The sequence below is a fragment of the Oratosquilla oratoria genome, chromosome 24 (genome assembly GCF_046742065.1).
Source record: "Oratosquilla oratoria isolate Oo_2021 chromosome 24, ASM4674206v1, whole genome shotgun sequence".
Taxonomy (NCBI): Eukaryota; Metazoa; Arthropoda; class Malacostraca; order Stomatopoda; family Squillidae; genus Oratosquilla; species Oratosquilla oratoria.
In genome coordinates this window covers 58808180-58830520 of record NC_134800.1, presented here as the reverse complement: position 1 = coordinate 58830520, position 22341 = coordinate 58808180, and the positions used below count along the sequence as shown (strand labels likewise).

The 22341-nt window shown below is 40.0% G+C and overlaps 1 protein-coding gene across 3 annotated transcripts in view; it reads left to right on the top strand.

Moving 5' to 3' along the window:
- Positions 1-22341, top strand: part of LOC143038677 (bridge-like lipid transfer protein family member 3B) — a 99221-nt gene that overhangs the window by 6627 nt on the left and 70253 nt on the right. For 2 of the 3 annotated variants that reach the window (XM_076208214.1, XM_076208215.1), the window contains exons 2-11: positions 4231-4432; positions 6110-6301; positions 7171-7278; positions 8081-8198; positions 10246-10412; positions 10570-10804; positions 12812-12932; positions 16945-17092; positions 19336-19528; positions 21335-21367. In XM_076208214.1, the coding sequence (XP_076064329.1) occupies positions 4231-4432; positions 6110-6301; positions 7171-7278; positions 8081-8198; positions 10246-10412; positions 10570-10804; positions 12812-12932; positions 16945-17092; positions 19336-19528; positions 21335-21367 (1517 nt within the window). The remainder of the gene's footprint in view (positions 1-4230; positions 4433-6109; positions 6302-7170; positions 7279-8080; positions 8199-10245; positions 10413-10569; positions 10805-12811; positions 12933-16944; positions 17093-19335; positions 19529-21334; positions 21368-22341) is intronic. The other variant, XM_076208216.1, reaches the window with a different exon arrangement.

Genomic DNA, 22341 nt, shown 5'->3' with positions numbered 1-22341 from the left:
TTCCCTCCCTCCACATCTGCCTTCCATACCTCCTTTACTAGTCTTTCTTCACTCATTCTTTCCATGTGTCCAAACCATCCTAATACTCTTTCATCAACCCTATCTCCCAGCTCCCTTTCCACCCCTGTTCTCCTCCTCACCTCCTCATTTCTCACTCTATCAAGCCTAGTAACCCCCATCATACTTCTCAGACACTTCATCTCAAACACATTCAAGTTCCTTCTCTCTTCCTCTCTTATGTTCCATGTTTCTGCTCCATACAGTGCTGTTGGCACAATCACTCCTTCATACAGTCTCCTCTTAGCATCCATTCCCAAATGTCTATTCCTCATTACACTTTTTAAACCACCAAGGCATTTACTCGCTTCTCTCAATCTACATTCTACCTCCACCTTCACTCCACCTTTTCCTGCCACATTTGCACCCAAGTATCTAAAACTATCCACTTCCTCCAGTTGCTCTCCCTTAATGCTCACTTCCAGATTACTGCCACTTTCACCCCTTGTACATCTCATCACCTTACTTTTACCCACATTTATCTTCAGCTTTCTTCTATCACACACTCTCCCAAACTGTCACCAACTTCCTCAATCCCTCCTATCCTGCCACAAGCGCAGTGTCGTCCGCAAACAACAGCTGGCTCACCTCCCACTTTTCTCCATTTTCCTTAACCATCTCCAATCCCATGGAAAGAATGAGTGAAGAAAGACTAGTAAAAGAGGTATGGAAGGCAGATGTGGAGGGAGTGAACATGAGGGGACGTCCTAGGATGAGGTGGATGGATGGGGTAAAGGGGGCTTTGGGGAAGAGGGGAATGTCTGTTGAGGAAGGAAGGGAGAGGACGGAAGACAGAGGTGAGTGGAGAATGGTTGTATATGGATGATGTTGTGACTGCATGAGGAGGAATGGGCGGGGGGGTGGGGGGTGGGGTAGTATGTGTGAGTAAATTTTGACGCAGCCCGAAGGGATTTCTCCCCGTCCTCTCCTTATATGCAAAGGGGGACGGAGAGGGGGGGTCGCCGATTAAATGAAGCGGCCTTGCTGTGGATGTACTGTGTCTTGCGACACTGCTTCTGACCCACCCCGGTGGGCAGGGTTCAGGGATGACCCGTCATCCAGGAGGTGCTCAGATGAGAGGAAGGGTGGGAGGGGTGTGGAGTGTATTTAGGGATGAAATGGGTGGGAGTGTTTTTATGCCTTTCCCTTTGTGGCTACCTCCCTGGTAAGGGGGAAAAAGCCTTGGTATACGTATATATGTATGTACTTCAATCCCTGACCCACTACCCTTGCATTCACCTCTCGCACTACCCCATCCATGTATAAATCAGCCAGGGTGACATAAGTCCCACCTTTACCTCAAACCACTCACTCTCTCCATTTCTAATCCTGACACAAGCTCTACTACTCTCATAAAAACTCTTTACAGCTCCTAGAAGCTTTCCTCCTATCCCGTATATCTACATAACCTCCCACAGTGCCTTTCTGTCTACCCTGTCGTAAGCCTTTTCCAGATCCATAAAGGCCCAGAAAACATCCTTCCCCTTTCCTATAGCTTTCTCACATATCTGTCTTACCACAAAAATCTGATCTACACAACCTCTACCTGTCCTAAACCCACACTGTTCCTCACCAATTACTCCCTCTGTTCCTCTCCTAATCCTCTCAATCAAGATCCTCCCATAAGCCTTCCCAACTACACTTAACAAGCTAATCCCTCTGAAACTACTACATTCACACTTGTCCCCCTTTCCCTTGTAAAGTGGAACTATACAAGCACTCCTCCAGTCCTCTGGCACTCTACCTTCTCTCCAGCAAACATTAAATAACCTCACCAGCCAGTCCACCATCACTCTACCTCCTTTTTTAAGACATTCTGCATGGCATCCATCCAGACCAGGTGCCTTACCTGCTTTCATCATCTTAACTGCTGCCTTCACTTCATCCTTCCTTATTTCTCCTCCATTTTCCTCACTCATCACTCTCATTTTCTTAGCACTTCCCACTACAGCTATCTTTCCCTCCCTATCCTCCTTCACATTAAGCAACTCCCTAAAATATTCTGCCCATCTTCCCCTTACTGCCTTCTCCTCCATCTGCACCTTTTACCTTTTCTTCTCTACTTGATTCACCTCCTCTTCCTCTCTTAATTTCTTTCCAAAACATCTTTTTATTTCAAAATTTTCTGTCATACTCTTACCCCATTTTACATCTGCTCTCCTCTTTGCCTCCTTTACCTTTTTCTTTACTTCTCTTTTCTTTTCCCTGTACGTCTCATACGACTCCCTCGTCATGATAACAGGATGCACCAAAACCATCCCCATTAGATCACCTGCATTCAGAAACCAAGGGCCTTCCTCACAAAATGCAAATGAAAATGATGGGCACACAATTTAGTGCAAGAGCCTTTGATCCACTTTTTCCTATCTTCACATCACACAAACATGGCTGACCAGCGAGAGAGAGAAAAAAAAAAGTGAGTTGAAAATGAATCACCACTGATTTATAGAATGGGTAATGATTTAATGCAGAAACAAAGAAATAAAATAGTTATCCAATTATAGTATACAAGATAGGAGCATCACTTGGGTCCCATCACCTACTTTAGGATTTATCATACTTAGCCTCAAGAGTGACAAGAGTGATGATAATGGAAAAATTGTTACCAGAAATGCACATCAAAAGGTTCTCTGGAGAAATATATAGTCTCCTGAAGAACATAGGAGTAGCATTAACTACCTTGTCAGTACACATTATTATTATATATAAGTGTGCTACCATCTTAATCCTTTCACCATTGTGTTTACTTCCAAACATTTATGTTACACTCCATGTTTTGGGTCATTGGATGTAGTGAAAACATTAACTAGTTTAAGGACTTCTTGGTTGGAACAGTGTATATAAAGATGTCTTCAGTGACCAGTGATGGGTACATGCTTGTGGTGATCCTGCAAGATAGACAGTGAAGGTGCCCATTTTCAGAACCTGTCAACCCCTAACCTTCACCATTAGGTACAAGCAGGAGGACTGACATTCATTCCCCAAACTGGGCCCAAGTTGTCTCTATCTTAACTTCAACTGCATTTATTACACATTTACACACGGGGAGGTGATGACTGGTGGCTGCTCTCCTCTTCCACATAGAAACAGTCCCACATTGATATGACATAGACACCAGCCGAAAGCTTCTTCCAAGAAAGATCTGTGGGAGATTATGAGGATTGTTGACAGCCACTGTGGGAGTGTGGGTTTTCCACCTAGTGAAACTTAGCAACAATTGGTTGATTAATGGCATCTTCATGGCAGTCATAAAGACATTAATATTGACAAGTTTTCACTAACAACGTTTGCTACATTTATACAATATACAGTATTTTTAAGTGATAATATTACAACTGTTTATATTTATATCTTGCATTGCTTATTATGACAAAATGCTTAAAGGAACAAGAATTGTTGGTCAAATATTGTTGTTAACAGTTTTATGGCTGTCATGAGATGCCGTAAATGACAATTCAACAAATTTTGAAATTTATCACATGAAAAAAATAACTGTACATCTTCAAATACAACTTCAAATATAGAATGTTTATGGAGTGAGCTTAGATGTAGGGTCAAAATATTTATGGAACCTAACCCCACAAGTCATAGTTTCAAAAGTAGGCTAACCTACTGAAAGGCTGAAATGGATACTTTAAAATGGCTGCAATATTGTAGCAGGCCCCCACAGCATTTACACCACCAGGAAGCAAAATTAGTGTTGGATATGCATTTAAATGAGTGAGGCTAGGTTTTTGTATTATAAAAATATTCCCTAAATATAAATTTTCAAAAGAAGAGATTTTATTTTTTTTTAAACTTCAAATAATAATGTATTTCTGTATATATGTGATTAACTTTTGTTGATATGCATATTTAATGTTGTCATACATATATACAGGGGCTTTTTCCCCCATACAAGGGAGGTAGCCAAAGTCAAAAGGCATAATTCCACCCCCACTCATTTCATCCCCATATACTCCACTCCCATTCACCACCCCTTCCTCCTTTTCTTGCCTCCTGGATGACAGGTCATCCCTGCATCTTGCCCATTACCCTGGGTCAGAAGCAATGCAGCAAGATACAGGTTATCCACAGTAAGGCCGCTTCATTTAATTGGCAACCCCACCCCCTCTCCATCCCCTCATTAATGGTGTCATAATGTAATATTAATCTATGACATTTTTATTTCAGATTTGCCAAAAATCTTTCTTCAGACAGTGTAAATGTCAGCACATTGCGTGGTGAGGGTGAACTAAGCAACTTGGAATTGAATGAGCATGTCTTAACAGAATTATTAGAATTACCAACATGGCTCAGAATCACACAGGCATCTGTCAACAAAGTCAATATCAAAATTCAGTGGACAAAGCTGAAGAGTGTTCCTATCACTTTGGTAAGTTTTTTGTGTATGTGTATTTACCTAATTGTAGTATACAGGAAAGGAGGAACACTCATTGGGTCCCGTCTCCTATTCTTTATTTTTTTATCATATTTAGATTTGAACTTGTGTATTGTTTGAACTTGAAGTATATCACCTAAGCTATTCCAACTCTTTATGCATTTATATGGAAAACTGTATTTCTTCACATCCTTTAGACATGTGGCCTTTCTTGATTTGCTCCTAAAACCTCTTAAAGCCCTCCCATCTATAATAAGGAGATCTCTTCTGTCAACACAGTCTATCTCCTTTAGTCACCTGAATACTGTAATCATATCACCTCTCTTTGATCTTTGAAAATTGGCAGAGCCAACGCTGTTAGTATTCCCTCATATGGTTTATTTGCCAGGCTGGGAACCGATTTCATTGCTGCCCTTTGTATTTTCTCGATCTTGCTTATATTATTCACTCTGTGTGGGGACCATACTACTGACACATATTCCAGTCTTGGATGGATCAGGGTTTCAGTGAGTTTTATATCTCTTCATCCATATAGTGAAACACCACTTTGATCTTCTACAGTAGTCCCTATGTCTCTCCCATAATCCTTCTAATGTCTGTCAAGTGACAGGTTCTTTCATATCAACACTCCCAAATCCTTCTACTCTTGCTTTTGTAATGGGTTCACTTCCCAAAGAACATTTTAAGGATGGTCTCTTGCCACACTTGCCTGTTTCCAGTACTTTTTATTTTCTGGTGTTGAACTTCATTTTCCATTCTTAACTCCGTGCAAAAAGTGTCAAGATCATTTTTTGCAATGGTTCACCGTCCTCCTCATTTTTCACTCTTGTGATTTTTACATCATCTGCAAATGTGTTCATGTAAGTTGTTGCTCTTTCCATTATGTCATTGACATACATATACCAAGGGCTTTTTTTCCCCCTTACAAGGGAGTTAGCCAAATTAAAAAGGCATAATCCACTCCCACCCATTTCATCCCCACATACTCCACTTCCATTCACCACCCTTCCCTCCCTCCCTCTTTTCTTGGTTCCTCCTGGGTGATGGGTCATCCCTGCATCTCACCCACTGCCCTGGGTCAGAAACAGTGTAGCAAGACACAGCACATCCACGGCAAGGCTGCTTCATTTAATCAGCAACTCTACCTCTCCATCCCCTTGTGCAGAAAAAGAGAAGACGGAGAAATCTCTTTGGAATGGGAATTTCTCCCTGTCTTCTCTTTTTCTGCATAAGAGGATGGAGAGGGGGAGTCACTGATTAAATGAAGTGGCCTTGGTTTGGATGTGCTGTGTCTTGCTGCATTGCCTCAGACCCAGGGCAGTTGGCAAGATGCAGGGAGCCAAGAAAAGAGAGAGGGAAGGGTGGTGAATGGAAGTGGAGTATCTGGTGATGAAATGGGTGGGAATGTTATTGACATAGACAAACTTTATTGGTGCAAACACTGAACCTTGTGGAACTCTGCTCATTACTACATTCCATCTTGACATCATATCCTTTACTATTGTCTTCATGTATCTCTCCTTGAAGTCTCACATTTCTTTGTAAAAACAGTCCTTTTTCTGCTTCTTCCACTACTCTGGTATGTGTGTGTGAAATTAGTTTTATATACTTTTATTATTTGGTACATTGACCATGAATATATATTTTTATTGTATTTATTTGTACACTCAGACACTGGATGAAGTCATCTTGGAGATGGAGACTTGTTCAGAGCTCCGTCCAATGTCTGGTCACACAACACTGCCGTCATACACTTCAGGGGGGAAATATGGATTCTCAGACAAAGTTATCGATGGCATGACTGTGACAGTTAACTCTGTCATCATCATGTTTAAGAGTCATGCTTTTCATGCATCATTTCAGGTGGGTTAATAGTATCTCAGTTATGACAAAAAAGGACTTAATTTGGCATATTTTAAGATAGTTACCATTGTGTCAGAAATTGGTAGACAATTTAATCATATTAGGTAGATTGCATTGTGTAAGACAAAATGGACTGGAAGGCTGCATATTCTGTATTCTGGAATCCTACATAGAACTGTGGCTGGCATTTGACTTGCTCAGGTGCGCAAGGCCCTGGTTCAGTGTTGGGCAGAGTTCAAGCCAAAGAGTCTTGGCTTCCAAACCCTTTTAACCACTTCAGTATGAGTCAAATTCTTGCGCTCAGCATTGGCTGCCATATGTACAATTCAACACACTACTTGCATTATGAAATATAAAGTCACTGCTATATTACTTGTTCTCTTTTACTCTGAGTAATAATAAACACAGAAAATGTGATCAAACCAGTTCATATAATCTGGGGGTAACTTGTATACAACTACAAAAAATATATATAATCAAGACACCGACGTCGGCATTCTTGTGTGCCTCGCACCACATGATGTCTACGTAGGTGTCATCGTACTGAAGTGGTTAAAACATCAAGGTACAGTTGGCTAATGTTGCATCTTAGTGGTAGCATCAAATCAGTACAGTTGAATGGATTGGTTTCCGATGATATTCACAATCACAATCTTTATTTATTTTTTCATGTCATTCAAATACTCCAATTAATAGAATATTCTGGATAATACAACTTCGGAATTGGATTGCTCTATTGTATGGCATATAATTTTTATACCCCTTTAAGTGAATATTCAGGTGCATAAGATGTCATTGGATATAATGAGGAATATATTAGTTTGATTGTTGTTTTTTATATTATGTTTTCATAATTTTTCTTCTAACAGCTTTCAAGGATTGTATTAGATTCCAAGTCCCCCACTTGGCAGGGAGCAGATCTGCGCATGACTAGACTGAAGGATCCAGACAGAGGAGAATTGCTGATTTTCAAAGAGGTAAATCATCAGAGTTATTGCCAGCTTCAAGTTCCAGCATTACAGATCTTCGTTGTCTATGATACATATCTATGTTAACAGACATCCATTGTGGAACTAAGATTTTTCATTGCCACGGGACCAATGACGAGTAACTCTTTGTTGTGGTCTTGCAAGATGGACAACAAAACTACCCATTTTTGCAACCCATCAACCTTCAAACCTCCATCAGGAGGTGCAGCCCTGAGGGGCTGACATTTGATCTCCAGATGGCCCAAAATCTCTAACAACTTCAGCTGTATTTCTTACATTCTTACACTGTTTCATACCTGAAGAGTTGACAACCAATGACTTCTTACTATTTTGAACCAGTGACAAAGAAACAATTCTACACTAATACCACTCAAACAATAACTCAAAGTTTCTTCTTGGAGAGCTCTGTGGAAGGACCTGAGGACCATTAGCAGCTTCTGTGGAGTTGTAGGCTTTCTACTCACAGAAACTTGAGGCAACATTATTATTATCATTATTTGCTATTATGTTGGCCACCTCCCTGGGTTAAAGTACTGCCCAGGAGCCTTATGGCCTCTGAGCTGTAGGTTTGAGTCCTACCCATGACGGTCATTAAAATTATCTGATTGATATCGCTGTCCACTAGCAAATTTCTCACATATGTATGTATATATGCTATCCTGAATACCTTAATCAATGTCAGTTCTTTGGGGAAAACACCCCTGTTGGAAATCATCAAATATACTTGTTCTTGTGAGGATAGAATGTGGTTTTATGATGAAGGAAATTAACAGAGGTTTTCTTTTGACAGGTTACGTGGCAGACTTTAAAAATTGAAGCAAAATCAACAAATGACTTGACTCTAACTCCATTACGGTTGATCACAAACCATGCCACGTGTCGCATCACTTTAAAGAAAAAGTTGTCAGGTAAGTAGCTGTCTGTTTGAGACCAAACATAATCCATTGCATAATGCCAGTGTCACTGTGTAGAAAGTAGTGGTAAAATGAGTGCATTAGAAAAATTGTTGAAAAGAACTGGAGAAAAATTAATTTGATAGCTGTAGATGGAAAGAAAACACCAGCTGATTTAAGCTAAAGATAAAAAGAAAACAAGTGAGTGTTGGATGGGTATGGGATAGTTGAAAGGTGGGTGCATGCCTTGCCTGTCCACCTCCCTTATAAGGGAGAAAAGGCCTTTTGATGTAAGTATTTACCTAGTTGTATTTTATGGGACGAGAGCTATGGTCATAGTGACCCTTTTTGTATCTCTCTGCATCCAGTTTATTCTTGAAATCATGTATATATGTATGATAATTACAGGTTGTGTTGTATTTGTGAAGAAAAGCAAGCCAAAAGTAAATGAGGGCAAAAGTAAGGTGATAAGTTATACAAGGGGTGAGGGTGGTGGCAAGTTGGAGATGAGTTTAAAGAATGAGAAACTGGAGAGCTTAAGTGTTTGGGGTCACATGTAGCAGGGAATAGAGGAATGAAGGTAATGTTGAATTATAGAGTAAAGGAATTGAGGGGGGAATGAAAAGTGTCATGAGAAATAACTATCTGGGGATGAATTCAAAGAGAAGACTCACAAGAGGGTGATTATGCCTGGCTATGTATGGAGCAGAAAATTGAAAATTGGGGACAGAAATGAAGACAATATATACATTTTGAGTTACATCGTCTAAGAGTAATGGTTGGAGTTACAAAGGTAACTAAAATGAGAGATGTGGTGGGGCAGAAAGTAGGGGTGGTTTGGCCATATGGAAAGAACAAGTTAACATAGAAAAAGAAAGTGAGTGGCAAAAGTGGATGGAGTAAACTTGAGGGAAAATCAAGAATTAGGTAGATGGATAGTGTGAAGGGGTCATTGGATGTGAAGAGAAACATCTGTTGAGTAAGGGAGATGGGCCAAAGATAGGAATGACTGGAGAGTGGTTTTAAAGGTATGAGGAAATGCTATGGCCCAAAGGAATGCTCTTCTTGTTTACTCCATGAATTTCTTGAGTTGAGGAGGTAGTAGGTTGCCATATAATGAAATGGTGCCATATGTAAACAAGCTGTGTCAGTTGGGTCCTGCTTTGGAGGTGGTGCTGTGCCTTACTGCATTGGCTCTGATTCAAACAGTATGGTGGTGGACAGGGATGGCCCCTTATCCATGAGGTGCTAAGATGGAAGGGCCACTAATTGGGTTTTTGAATGGGTGTGGGATGAATGTAAGATAAGTGTATGCTTTGACATGGGTAACCCTCATATAAGGGGGAAAGGGGCTTTTGGTATATGTATGGCTTACTATTGCAACAAAACAATATTCTTCACTTGTGGCATCTTTTATTTTACTTGACAATGTTAAAGAATATATTCATAGAATTGAAAATATCATTCTGTAGTATATAACCTAGGGAACTCTTCTAGTATGTCAAAATTGTGATAAAAATAGGGTTAAATCTATTTGAGTGAACTCCATCTGTACTGAAGGGTATATGTATTAATCTTTTGGCTGCCACCAGGCTAGTCATATGAGCCAGATAGTTTCTAGTAGGTGAAACTAAAGGCAACATTTGTTATTAATGCAAATGTTTAAAGAGTTTATATTTTGGTATTGAATACCTGTCTTCAGTGTTACTGTATGAGGGGACGGAGAGCGGGGGTCACCGATTGAGTGAAGTGACCTTGCTGTGGATGTGCTGTGTCTTGCTGCATTGCTTATGACCCAGGGCAATGGGCAAGATGCAGGGATGACCTTGTCATCCAGGAAGAGCCAAGATGAGAGGGAGGGAGGGAAGGGTGGCGAATAGGGGTGGAATGTGTGAGGATGAAATGGATGAGAGTGGAATTATGCCTTTTGACTTTATAAGGGTGAAAAAGCCCTTGGTATATGTATGTATGAATATTTTGGTATGCTTAACTGTGTCAGTAAGCATTTGCAGAATTGTAAAAGAAGTCGGTGGTTTGTAATCACACTACTTTTTATTTCCAGATTGTTCCGTGTTAGGATGTCGGTTGGTTTTGATCATGGATGACCTGCTCTGGGTGTTGACAGATTCTCAGCTTATTGCAGCATTTCATTTCCTGGACTCCCTCTCGGGACTCATCCAGAAGGCAACAGAAATGTCTCAGAAGATAAAAGCTGCAAGGAAGTTGGAGGTAATTAATGATGAGCTTTCTTGTACCTTTTTGGCCGGGACAAAGGTTTCCTAATTAATGAATAAAATGACCTGAATACCATAGAGCCATAGGTTTCTTGCAGGTGAGAACTTGGTCAATAGACTGATTGATTGACTTTTGTCTCATTTTGTTGCAGTCTTTGCCAGACATCCTGGCTCAGCAAGCACAGCAGGCAAGAGGAAGCAGTGGAATGAGCACTGGTTGTGGAGGGGGAGGAGGTGGTGGAGGTGGAGGTGGCATGGGAGGAGCTGCTCGCACGAACATTGCACCGTCCAACATCACTCGGGTTTTCAAGAAATACGATGTGATAGAAACCTCGTATCATTTTTATTCTGAGAGAATAGACCTTCACTTCTGCGATGACCCAGGCCGTAAGTTAGGACACCAGAGTGTTTTATTTTTATTTATTCATTTATTTATCTATTTATATATATATATATATATATATATATATATATATATATATATATATATATATATATGTATGTATGTATGTATATATATTTATGAATAACTTTGTCTTACAAAGGATAACAAAGGTGGAACATGCTGACAGGAAACCTTTTGGTCCATAACTAGGTTGGACATGAAAAAAATGAAATAATAATGATAAATAAATAGCTACAAATTATAATAATATAAATAGTAATGAATAAAATAAATAAATACATAGGTATAGTTAAATAGTAAACAAACAGGTAAATAGTAAATAATAATAAATTTACGTATAACTAATAATAAATTAAAATCAAGCAAATAATAATAAGCAAACAGACAAATAATGACAAACAAGTAAACAAATGATATAAAATAAATGGCAGGCATTACAGTATCTTGCTTAGGTGTTTATCCAAATGAATCTTTGGTTTTCTACATCACATACATTTTGAGTTTATTTTGATTTTGTTTCTTTCATGTAGGATTTATTTTGAGGAGTTGATATGGATGATTTTAACAAATTTGTGAAGTGTTCAAACTACGTCAAATGCTTTAGCACAATTTTAGAATGTTTTTTTCTTAAGCACAATTTTTCTTTGGCACAATTTTAAAAATATTTTTTCTTAATCATGCTTTTCTTGATTTATTAAAGGAGGTAAGATGAGAAATTACAAGAGAAGTATGAAGTGATTAAATATAGCATTAGAGTAAAGGTATTTTGTATTTTAGTTATATGTAGTTTCCCTCAAGAGGAGATAAAGTATCATTAGAAACCTTGATTGATGATGTATGTGGGAAAAGTTACGTTTGGTAGTTATAGATTCAGTATGTAAATGAATTTAACCCATATGTACTTAGTCAACATATGGTTGTATTTTATAAATATTACAAGGCTATGTAATTAAATGAAAGTTGAATATGTTACTGCTAGCTTTATAGATAGAATCATTTGAGAAATATTGAAATGCTTTATCCATTCTTTTTTGTAATTAATTAATAGTTGCTGAAAACCTGAAACCCCATAGCAACTGACTATGGTCCCCAGGTCCTCCTGTGGATTTCTTTGGGAAGAAACAATAGACTGATGTTTGTGTTGTATTAATTTAGGGCTATTTGACAGAGGATTGTGAAAGGTATAAAAAATGTTTTGGAAGGAAGTGAAGAGAATGAGGGGTGTGTGTCATTCAGGTTAAGAGGAAAAGTTGAAGGGTGCAGAGGGGTAGAATATTTTAAAGAATCGGTGAATGTAGAGGACATCAGGGAGTCATAGATTGTGAGAGTGGAAGATGCTATGAAAGTGACTGTGATGGTTGGCAGGGTTTTAATGGACTATGTATTGATACTCAAAGGGATGATTGGAAAAGTTCTGGATATTCATGTTTTGGGGGAAAGAAAACAGGAGTGTCAGGTAATTTTTTTTTTTACTAGAAGGGAAATTGAAAAACAGAATGTGGTATTTAAGGAAAAACCATCTCACAATTGAGGAAGGAAGGGAGAGGACAGAAGACAGAGGTGAGTGGAGAATGGTTGTATATGGATGGTGTTGTGATTACATGAGGAGGAATGGGCGGGGGGTTGGGGGGTGGGGTAGTATGTGTGAGTAATTTTTGACGCAGCCCGAAGGGATTTCTCCCCGTCCTCTCCTTATATGCAAGGGGGGACGGAGAGGGGGGGTCGCCGATTAAATGAAGCGGCCTTGGTGTGGATGTGCTGTGTCTTGCGACACTGCTTCTGACCCAGGGCGGTGGGCAGGGTGCAGGGATGACCCGTCATCCAGGAGGTGCTCAGATGAGAGGGAGGGTGGGAGGGGTGTGGAGTGTATGTAGGGATGAAATGGGTGGGAGTGTTTTTGTGCCTTTCCCTTTTTGGCTACCTCCCTTGAAAGGGGGAAAAAGCCTTGGTATATGTATGTATGTACAATTGATGTCTTCTTCCAACAGCTGGTAGGTCCAGTCATCCTGAATTAGCAACTGGGGCTGCCCTCCAGGTCACTGTGTGTCAGCTCCAAGTTGACTACTACCCATACCACCTAGCAGCAGGGGAACGTGTCCACTGGATCAAGTAAGAAGTAGTTTCTTAATTATATTTCCATTAGTTTGCTGTGGGTGTGTAGATATAATACCAGGTTGATTGCCTCCCATACCATCTAGTGTAGGGTGACTGGCCCATTGGATCAAGTAAGACCAAAAAGACCTTTTCCTCCTTATAAGGGGGTGGCTGAGTCAAAGCACACACCAATCCTACATGCTTCCTTACAATACATACATGTAACAAGTGCTTTTTTCCCCCCTTAACCACTTCAGTACGGGACTTAAATCTCGCGGGCAGCAGCCAATGCCAGCCGTATGACGTGTCGTAATAATACTCGCATCATAAAATATAGTCACCGCTTATATTGATCATTCTCTCTTTCACCCGCGAATTTTGAAAACCACAGAGAATGGGATTCAGGGCGCATTTGGGAGAATGTAAAAACACAGGGGCGACTACAATAAATATAATCAAGACGCCGATATGGCAGCGTCGCGAATCCACTTGCTCCTCATGACGCCTACGTGTGCGGCACCGTATGGAAGGGGTTAAGGGAGGTAGCCAAATCAAATGGCATAATTCCTCTCCACTCCAACTTCCCTCCCTCCCCCTTTTCTCGACTCTTCCTGGATGACGGGTCATCCCTGCATCTGGCCCTTGGTCAGAAGCAATGCAGCAAGACATAGCATGTCCACAGCAAGTCCTCCTCATTTAATCAGTGCCATACCCCCCCCGCACACACGCACAAACTGTCCCCTCATGTGGAAAAAGAGAAAATGGGGAAACATCCCTTTGGGCTGCATCAAAATATCATTCACACATAACCACTCCCTAACCTCCACCCCCACCCACTCCCATCCATCACAGCATCATTCATACACAGCCATTCTCCACTTTCTTCCTCAACAGACACCCCCTCTCTTTCTTGGCACATCTTTTACCTCATCCATTCATTGGCTGGAAACCCATAACCCCACAGTGACCAGCAGCTGTCTCTAGGCCTTCCATTGTTCTTTCTTGAAAGAAACTTTAGACTGTTGTCTGTGTTGTATAAGTGTGGGACTGTTTATGTGTCGGGAGAGAGGAGGGCTGGCGATACCATCCCAGAAACCTAGGATAGGGCATCCTAAGAAGTCTTCTCCAAGCATTTTGATCATGATAAAGCATACTTGAGAGTCATTTCCACTAACAATAGTAAAATCTCTGAAAGAGAAATCTTCTTAGGACTTCCTTTACCAGGTTACTGGGATGATATCTCCAGCCCTCCTCACCCCTGAAACAGCACCATATATCTTTTGACTTTGGATTTGGCCACCTTCAACATTTCACTCATTTCTTTAGTTCCATGGCCTGTCTTCTTGAGTCCAATGAATTGAGCAATTATATCTTCAACTAATTCCTTTGTAGGGGCCATGATAATGATACAGACCCTAGGGAAATGAAGAAAACCAGTGTGAAAAAAGACAAGGTCCTGAAGAGAGGGCTTACTTGTAAATACGCTCCTCACGGCACTATGGGAGCAACTGGCTGGGTTCTCCCTCATGTTCCACTCTTTGCCCATCATGACAGCAGGGGGTTACCAGATACATTCTAACTATATAATTTCACCTCAGAAAATGCCCTCCTATTTTCATCATAAAAACTCTTGACAGCTCCCAGAAGCTTTCCTCCTATCCCATAAATCTGCATAACCTCCCACAGTGCCTTTCTGTCTACCCTATCATAAGCCTTTTCCAGATCCATAAAAGCCCAAAAAACATCCCCTTTCCTATAGCTTTCTCACATATCTGTCTTACCACAAAGATCTGATCTACACAACCTCTACCTGTCCTAAATCCACACTGTTCCTCACCAATTACTCCTTCTGTTCCTCTCCTAACCCTCTCAATTAAGATCCTCCCATAAGCCTTCCCTACTACACTTAACAGGCTAATCCCTCTGAAACTACTACATTCACACTTGTCCCCTTTTCCCTTGTAAAGAGGAACTATACAGGCACTTCTCCAGTCCTCCGGTACTCTACCCTCTCTCCAGCAAACATTAAATAACCTCACCAACCAGTCCACCATCACTGAACCTCCCTTTTTCAGACATTCTGCATGGCATCCATCCAGACCAGAGTTTTTATGAGAGTAGTAGAGCTTGTGTCAGGATTAGAAATGGAGAGAGTGAGTGGTTTGAAGTAAAGGTAGGACTTCGTCAAGGATGCGTTATGTCGCCCTGGCTGTTCAACTTATACATGGATGGGGTGGTGCGAGAGGTGAATGCTAGGGTAGTGGGTCAGGGATTGGAGATGGTTAAAGAAAATGGAGAAAAGTGGGAGGTGAGCCAGCTGTTGTTTGCGGACGACACTGCGCTTGTGGCAGGGTCAGAGGAGGGATTGAGGAAGCTGGTGGCAGAGTTTGGGAGAGTATGTGATAGAAGAAAGCTAAAGATAAATGTGGGTAAAAGTAAGGTGATGAGATGTACAAGGGGTGAAAGTGGCAGTAGACTGGAAGTGAACATTAAGGGAGAGCGACTGGAGGAAGTGGATAGTTTTAGATACTTGGGTGCAAGTGTAGCAGGAAAAGGTGGAGTGAAGGTGGAGGTAGAATGTAGATTGAGAGAAGCGAGTAAATGCCTTGGTGGATTAAAGAGTGTAATGAGGAATAGACATTTGGGAATGGATGCGAAGAGGAGACTGTATGAAGGAGTGATTGTGCCAACAGCACTGTATGGGGCAGAAACGTGGAACATAAGAGAAGAAGAGAGAAGGAGTTTGAATGTGTTTGAGATGAGGTGTCTGAGAAGTATGGTGGGGGTTACTAGGCTGGATAGAGTGAGAAATGAGGAGGTGAGGAGGAAAACAGGGGTGAAAAAGGATTTGGGAGATAGGGTTGATGAAAGAATATTAGGATGGTTTGGACACATGGAAAGAATGAGTGAAGAAAGACTAGTAAAAGAGGTATGGAAGGCAGATGTGGAGGGAGTGAACATGAGGGGACGTCCTAGGATGAGGTGGATGGATGGGGTGAAGGGGGCTTTGGGGAAGAGGGGAATGTCTGTTGAGGAAGGAAGGGAGAGGACGGAAGACAGAGGTGAGTGGAGAATGGTTGTATATGGATGATGTTGTGATTGCATGAGGAGGAATGGGCTGGGGGGTGGGGTAGTATGTGTGAGTAAATTTTGACGCAGCCCGAAGGGATTTCTCCCTGTCCTCTCCTTATATGCAAGGGGGGACGGAGAGGGGGGGGTCGCCGATTGGATGAAGCGGCCTTGCTGTGGATGTGCTGTGTCTTGCGACACTGCTTCTGACCCAGGGCGGTGGGCAGGGTGCAGGGATGACCCGTCATCCAGGAGGTGCTCAGATGAGAGGGAGGGTGGGAGGGGTGTGGAGTGTATGTAGGGATGAAATGGGTGGGAGTGTTTTTATGCCTTTCCCTTTTTGGCTACCTCCCTTGAAAGGGGGAAAAAGCCTTGGTATATGTATGTATGTATGTATTTTCATCATATATATATATATGCCACTGCAAGGGGTAGGCACCATATACTTCTGATGAGTACTGTATATGTATGTGTATATATATATATATATATACATTTATGTATATATGAGGCGCACCGCGGTAGGAGGGTACTAAGCGCCAACTTCATTATTCGCAAGAAAAAGAGGTTAAAGTCTTGGAATGTTTCAGAAAGGGTTAACAGCTGTACAATAGAGCTAGAGTAATTTACAACTTCTTCCTGAAACTTCGAGAACAATTTGACACGCATACAAATACATACACACACACACTCAATTACGCATCACTTGCATTTCCTACATGTATAGAAAAATGCTATTTCTATATATACAATATGATCCAAGGCAGTGGATGAGATGCAGAAATGATCCATCATCCAGGAGGAGCCAAGAAAATATGAAATTGCAAAAGGAAGAATGTACATGTAATTTTTCAGCTAATATAATGTTAAATGTAATGTTAACATAAACCACAAATTTTATGCCCTATTGGTTTTTAGTAATCTTAAAAGTTATATCTGTTGGTTTTGATATCCGTAGGTACTCTGACTGTTCTCCTGCTAAGTGGGCGCAAGATGCTCTGGGACTCTTCAGAACAAGACTGACAGACACGCTGAGTGCCAACAAATCATCCCACACGCCCCTAGCCAGAGCGCCACCCCACACTCGGCATGAATCTGCATCACAGGTGCTCATCCAGTATGATTACTTTAGTGTTTGCAGTGTAGAGTAGCATGTTTTACATTTGTGAAGCCATTTTGATATAAAAAAAAAATTAAAAGATAAATAGCACAACATTTAAAGAAGGGTCATGGGTTTCTGAAATATCATCTCATGTTTTGCAGCCATCAAACTCCCTTTAGAATGCAGATCGAGTGTCTTTCATATGAACCATCAATTGTTTTGCTGTTGTGTAATGAAAGGTCAAAATTAATGTACTTGTCATTTGTCTCATAAGTGTCTTGGGCATGAATCCATGAAATTAAAATGGTCATGAAGAACTTTATTTGTTGACCATTATTTTGATTTTTTATTTATTTATTTATTTATTTTTTCCCTGGCCATAAACTTCTATTTCTGTATTAGTATTTCTTTAACCCTTTCAATGTTTACCTAAACTCTGTACTGCATTAATTCCTAAAACCATAGTGTCATAAGAATGTGTTTTAAGGGAGATAGCCAAGTCAAAGGCACAATTAAGGCAATTAATTGCATTAATTAATTGATCCAATTAATTGCAATTAACATATGAGGGAAATGTTCATTTTAAGGTTAAATAGAATATAAATGTTTTCTTCCTGTGTATAAGATTTCTTAGCTTCTCAACCCAAACTTCCCCACTGTGTAAAAGCATGTTAACTTCAGATTGAACTTAAGTCAAATTTTGTAGCCCAGTTATATATTTGTGATTGCTGTCATTAAACTAAGAGGGATGTATGAAGGATGACTTCATCAGCTTATTCCATATTCAATTTGTCTATATACTAAGGGTTTTTTCCCCCCTACAAGGGAGGTAGCCAAGTCAAAAGACAAGTACCCATTCCCACCTCATTCCATTCTCATCCACCACCCTTTCTTCCCTCTCATCTGAACTCCTCAGGGATGATGAGTCATCCCTGCATCTTGCCTCTTGCCCTGGTCAGAGGCAATGCAGCAAGACACAGCACATCCACAGCAAGGCCGCTTCACTTAATTGGCGACCCCCCTCATACAGAAAAAAGAGAAGACAGGGAGAAACTCCTTTGGGCTGTGTCAAAATATCATACTTAACCACTCTCTACCCACCCATCCTCTCCCTTTCTTGGATCATTGTATCATCTATACACAGCCATTCTCCATTCACTCCTATCCTGCTTTCTCCCTTGTTCAATAGACATTCCCCTCTTGTTCATCGTGATCAGGACATCAAATAAGCAAAAATGTGTGTAGATGAAGTCAGAGCAAGTTGGAAAAGAATATATATAAGCAAAGATTATATGATAGGCATGCACTTGGGATGAATTAGTAGTATTGTTAGAGAAGAATTTTTTTTTATTTTTCACATGGTTTGAGCAGGTAGTGTAAGTGTGAGGGAGGAGGATATTTTTGTACCAGACAAGCCACCTTGATTTGAAAAATAAATTGAAGTGTGATGTTAGGATTTTTTATTTTATATTGAATTATGTACACGCATATGCAGATAACTTTTGGTTGAAGTTGTGTAGACTTTTTTTTAGGGTAATTGTATTATGCTCTGAAAATATATGCTACTTTTAGGATCACGTAGCTATAGACATGAGTGCTTACCTTTACCCTTTTTGGAGTGCGCTTGTGTGTATGATTAGAAAAAAGTAGGTTGAATCAACTTTCATATGACCATTCATTCATTGGTTCTGTTTTGATTCTGAAAGTTTTGCCATGAAGCTTCTATTTTAGCTTCCTCTCATAAATTTGTATGATTATTTTAATGCCCATTTTACTTGTTATGCTCCTAAATTAGATGGCTTGCATCACTGAAAATAATTTATCTTAGTTTTACAGCTGAATCTTCTTTCTAAAGATATTATGTATCATTTTTTTTTTTTTTTCTTGATTGTGAATTTTTTAATGCATGTCTTAAGTCTGTTTAGCTTATTTTTCATGATCATTGTCCATCATGTGTTGGGTATCTCTGAAGGTGCAACAGAGAGCTGTCCTTTTGGAATAGTCTTCAGGCTACTAATTTTGAATAATGATACATTATATGTAGTAGATATTGACTTGATATATGTAAAAAAGAAATAGATTAATTTATTTTCTGATGTGTATAGCTAATGTTTACTCATCCTTAGGTTTATTAAATGAGTGATTATAATGCTGAGCTGAATTATACTTCTCCAATTTTTTTTTTAAGTACTTGTTTCAAGTGCCCGTTATGTGCCCAGTCTTATTCTTTTGTTTTGAATTTGATAGGGTGCGAGTCCAAAGAGTACCTCAAGCCCAAGTAGTGTACAAGGTACTCCTCATAGTAGTCCTCACAAGTCTGCCATCGCAACACAGCTAAGAAAGCTAATGTCATCCTGTGCGGTGCTAAGAATCATGGATTTTAGCGTGTACAAGGTGACAACAGCAAAGAGGAAGCAGTCGCCCAAGGAGTTTATATCAGGTAAAGATTTGAGATGTTAAAGTACTTGGTTGACATGTTCTTATCCCCTCAGTCTGGAGTTGAGATTTTTATTTATATGAGAAACTTGGATATGCCACTCTGTTTTAGCTCCTCTCTCTCCCTATTCCTTTTTTATCACTTTTCTTAAAAGTGTTAATGAAAGAAGTATAGCATTATTATTCATAGTCTTAGAATCTCTCTTATATATGCTCAATAGCATCCAAAAAATTAGCATCAGGCACCAGCCAAACCCAAAGATCTCATGGTCAAGATGCTAGGCCTGATTCAGGGTCTGAGTTCCATCCCACAGGGCTGCACCTTCAGTGGGGGATGAGAGGTGAAAGCTGTCTTCAATTTGCAAGAGACCAGTGGCACCATATGCATGTGCCTCAAGTTACCATCTGCAGATTCCTCGAGTACATACAAAATTTAGATGTGTTACCCTATGATATTCCCATACTGGGGTATTGGCTGCATAGTTCATGCAGCCAATACTTTAAGGACCTTAGTGACAGACCAGAGTCATGCAGTATTCTTCTACATTTGTTGACAAATCTCTGCCCGGAGAGGAATACTGAGCCTTTTTTTAATTTTCACTCTCTTTTTTCATTTCTGTTGTATCTTGTAAATGCCTCATGTACTGCTCCTAAGCTACATTCTCCTCTTTTCTCATGCTCCTGTGGAGTGGGAATAAGAATACCACCATTGTATTCTTGTGTGTATTTTAAAAGATGACTAAAAGGGCCAGAGTGAAGAATTTTAAATCCTTTTTCTGTATTATTCTCTTAAGAGACTGCTTGCTTTGACTTGGTGAACCCACTTGCAAGGAGGAAAATACCATTGTGCCCTTATGCCATTATAAGGGAGAAGAGTTTTGATAGGACAGGTTGTGCAAAAGTGAATAAAATAAGAAATGTGGAGGTGAGGCAGAGATTGGGGATGGAAAGGGAGCTGTCAGATTGGGTAGAACAGAGTGCTAAGGTAACTTGGGCATATACAAAGAAAGAAACAAGGAAAGACTAGCGGTGGAAAACCCAAGTGAATGGGCTGACCATGGAAGAAAGATTAAGAATGAGGTAAATGGATGGGGGTGAAGAAACCTTTCTGTATTTAGGGTGAAAATTTATAGGTGAAGTCCTAGGGTTGGTATAGGAGAGCTTGAATAGATCTTAATCTTCAAAACGTAGAGGAATACCGTACGACTCTGGTCTATAGGAATATCCGTGTCATTGTGTAGTTCACTAATTTGTGGACTGAAAACCAAATAATCAATCACACATTGAAATGGAATCATTTTTGTGCATCAATATGTGAGACATTCTTGTTTAATCATGTTTTTTGAGACTGAATTTTTATTTCAACCCATGGAAGCCCTTTGGCCCTGCACTGTACAGCCTTTCAAAGTGAGAAATTGGCCAACTTTCACAGATATTTCACTGTATCTTTTCTTGCTGTTCTGTAAACATATGCATGAAAAAAAAAATACAAAACTTACATAATCATATTACTTACCGGTAAATTACTATGTATTTTAGTGTAGTGGTGGTAAGCAGTAGCATGTGTGCTAGAACTAATTGAAGAGGAAGGAGCACTTAGAAAAATTATAGACAAACTTTCATAAAGGATAACTTTCTCTTCTTCAAAGGGGAATATGACCTCACAGTGCCTACCTTAACCCAAGCAATTTACATATGAATAATATGTAAATCCTCCCAAGACCATGAAGATGACCACCATGGCATATCTTGCAGTTGGCTCAACTCCATTGGTTCCTAATGTATTTTGTATCTTTTGCAATGCACTCAGCTGGAAACCTGAGAAAGTCTCGGAAGAAGCCAGGTACTTTGAATTTTCATATTAGAGGTGGAGTAGAATACATTTGCTATGGCATGAACCAAGCATATTTTTTCTAGTAGATACTGAAGAAATCTTGATATAGGTTGTAGACTGTATGAAGTTGTACTTAAAGTTCCATATATAAAGTAATTTAGAAAGTATACTAACAGGACCTTTGTATATACCAGTTAGTTTGATGTATGTATATAGTGTATGTTGAACAGGGAAAAGAGAGTGCAAAAGATCAGAGTTAATGGATGGAAATTGTGAATGGATGAAAGGATGACATGGGAAGTTATACTTAAAGTTCCATATATAAAGGAATATAGAAAGTATATTGACAGAACCTTTGCATATACCAATTAGTTTGTTGTATGTATATACTGTCTGTTGAATAGGGTGAGTGCAAAAGATCGGAGTTAATGGAGGTGAAAATGTGAATGGATGAAAAGATGACATGGCCTCAAGGGTTCCTCTATTCTTACAAGTTGTTTGAAATGGATGGATTTTTGCTGGCTGGCTACTTACAGCAGAGGTTGAGGTGACAGCAGTTTGAACCCTGCCACCAGTAAGTTAGACCAAGGACATGGTTTATTAAATTCCATGCTACAAATTCCTAGCCTCCTGATGGGGGGGAGTTCGTGACATTTAACTGAATTAATCTCTTGAAATGGACAAGGAGGTGGTCATCCTATGATGAAGTGGTGGAGATAAACCAGCTTTGACTGATGGGCCCTAGTGGAAGAGCTGTGCCTTCTTGCATTTCCTTTGACCTGAGCAATTGAGATTGGAGATGGGATTAAATGGATTTAGTTGTGATTGTGCATGATGTTAGTGTGTGATTTGACTTGGGAACCCCCTCGTAAGAGGGAAAAGGCCTTTCTTGAGAAACTAAATTAGTCCACATGTGTTAGGCATTCTGATTATTCTTGGCTCATTATCATTCTTCAATGATGTTTGTGTAACATTTCATTTGG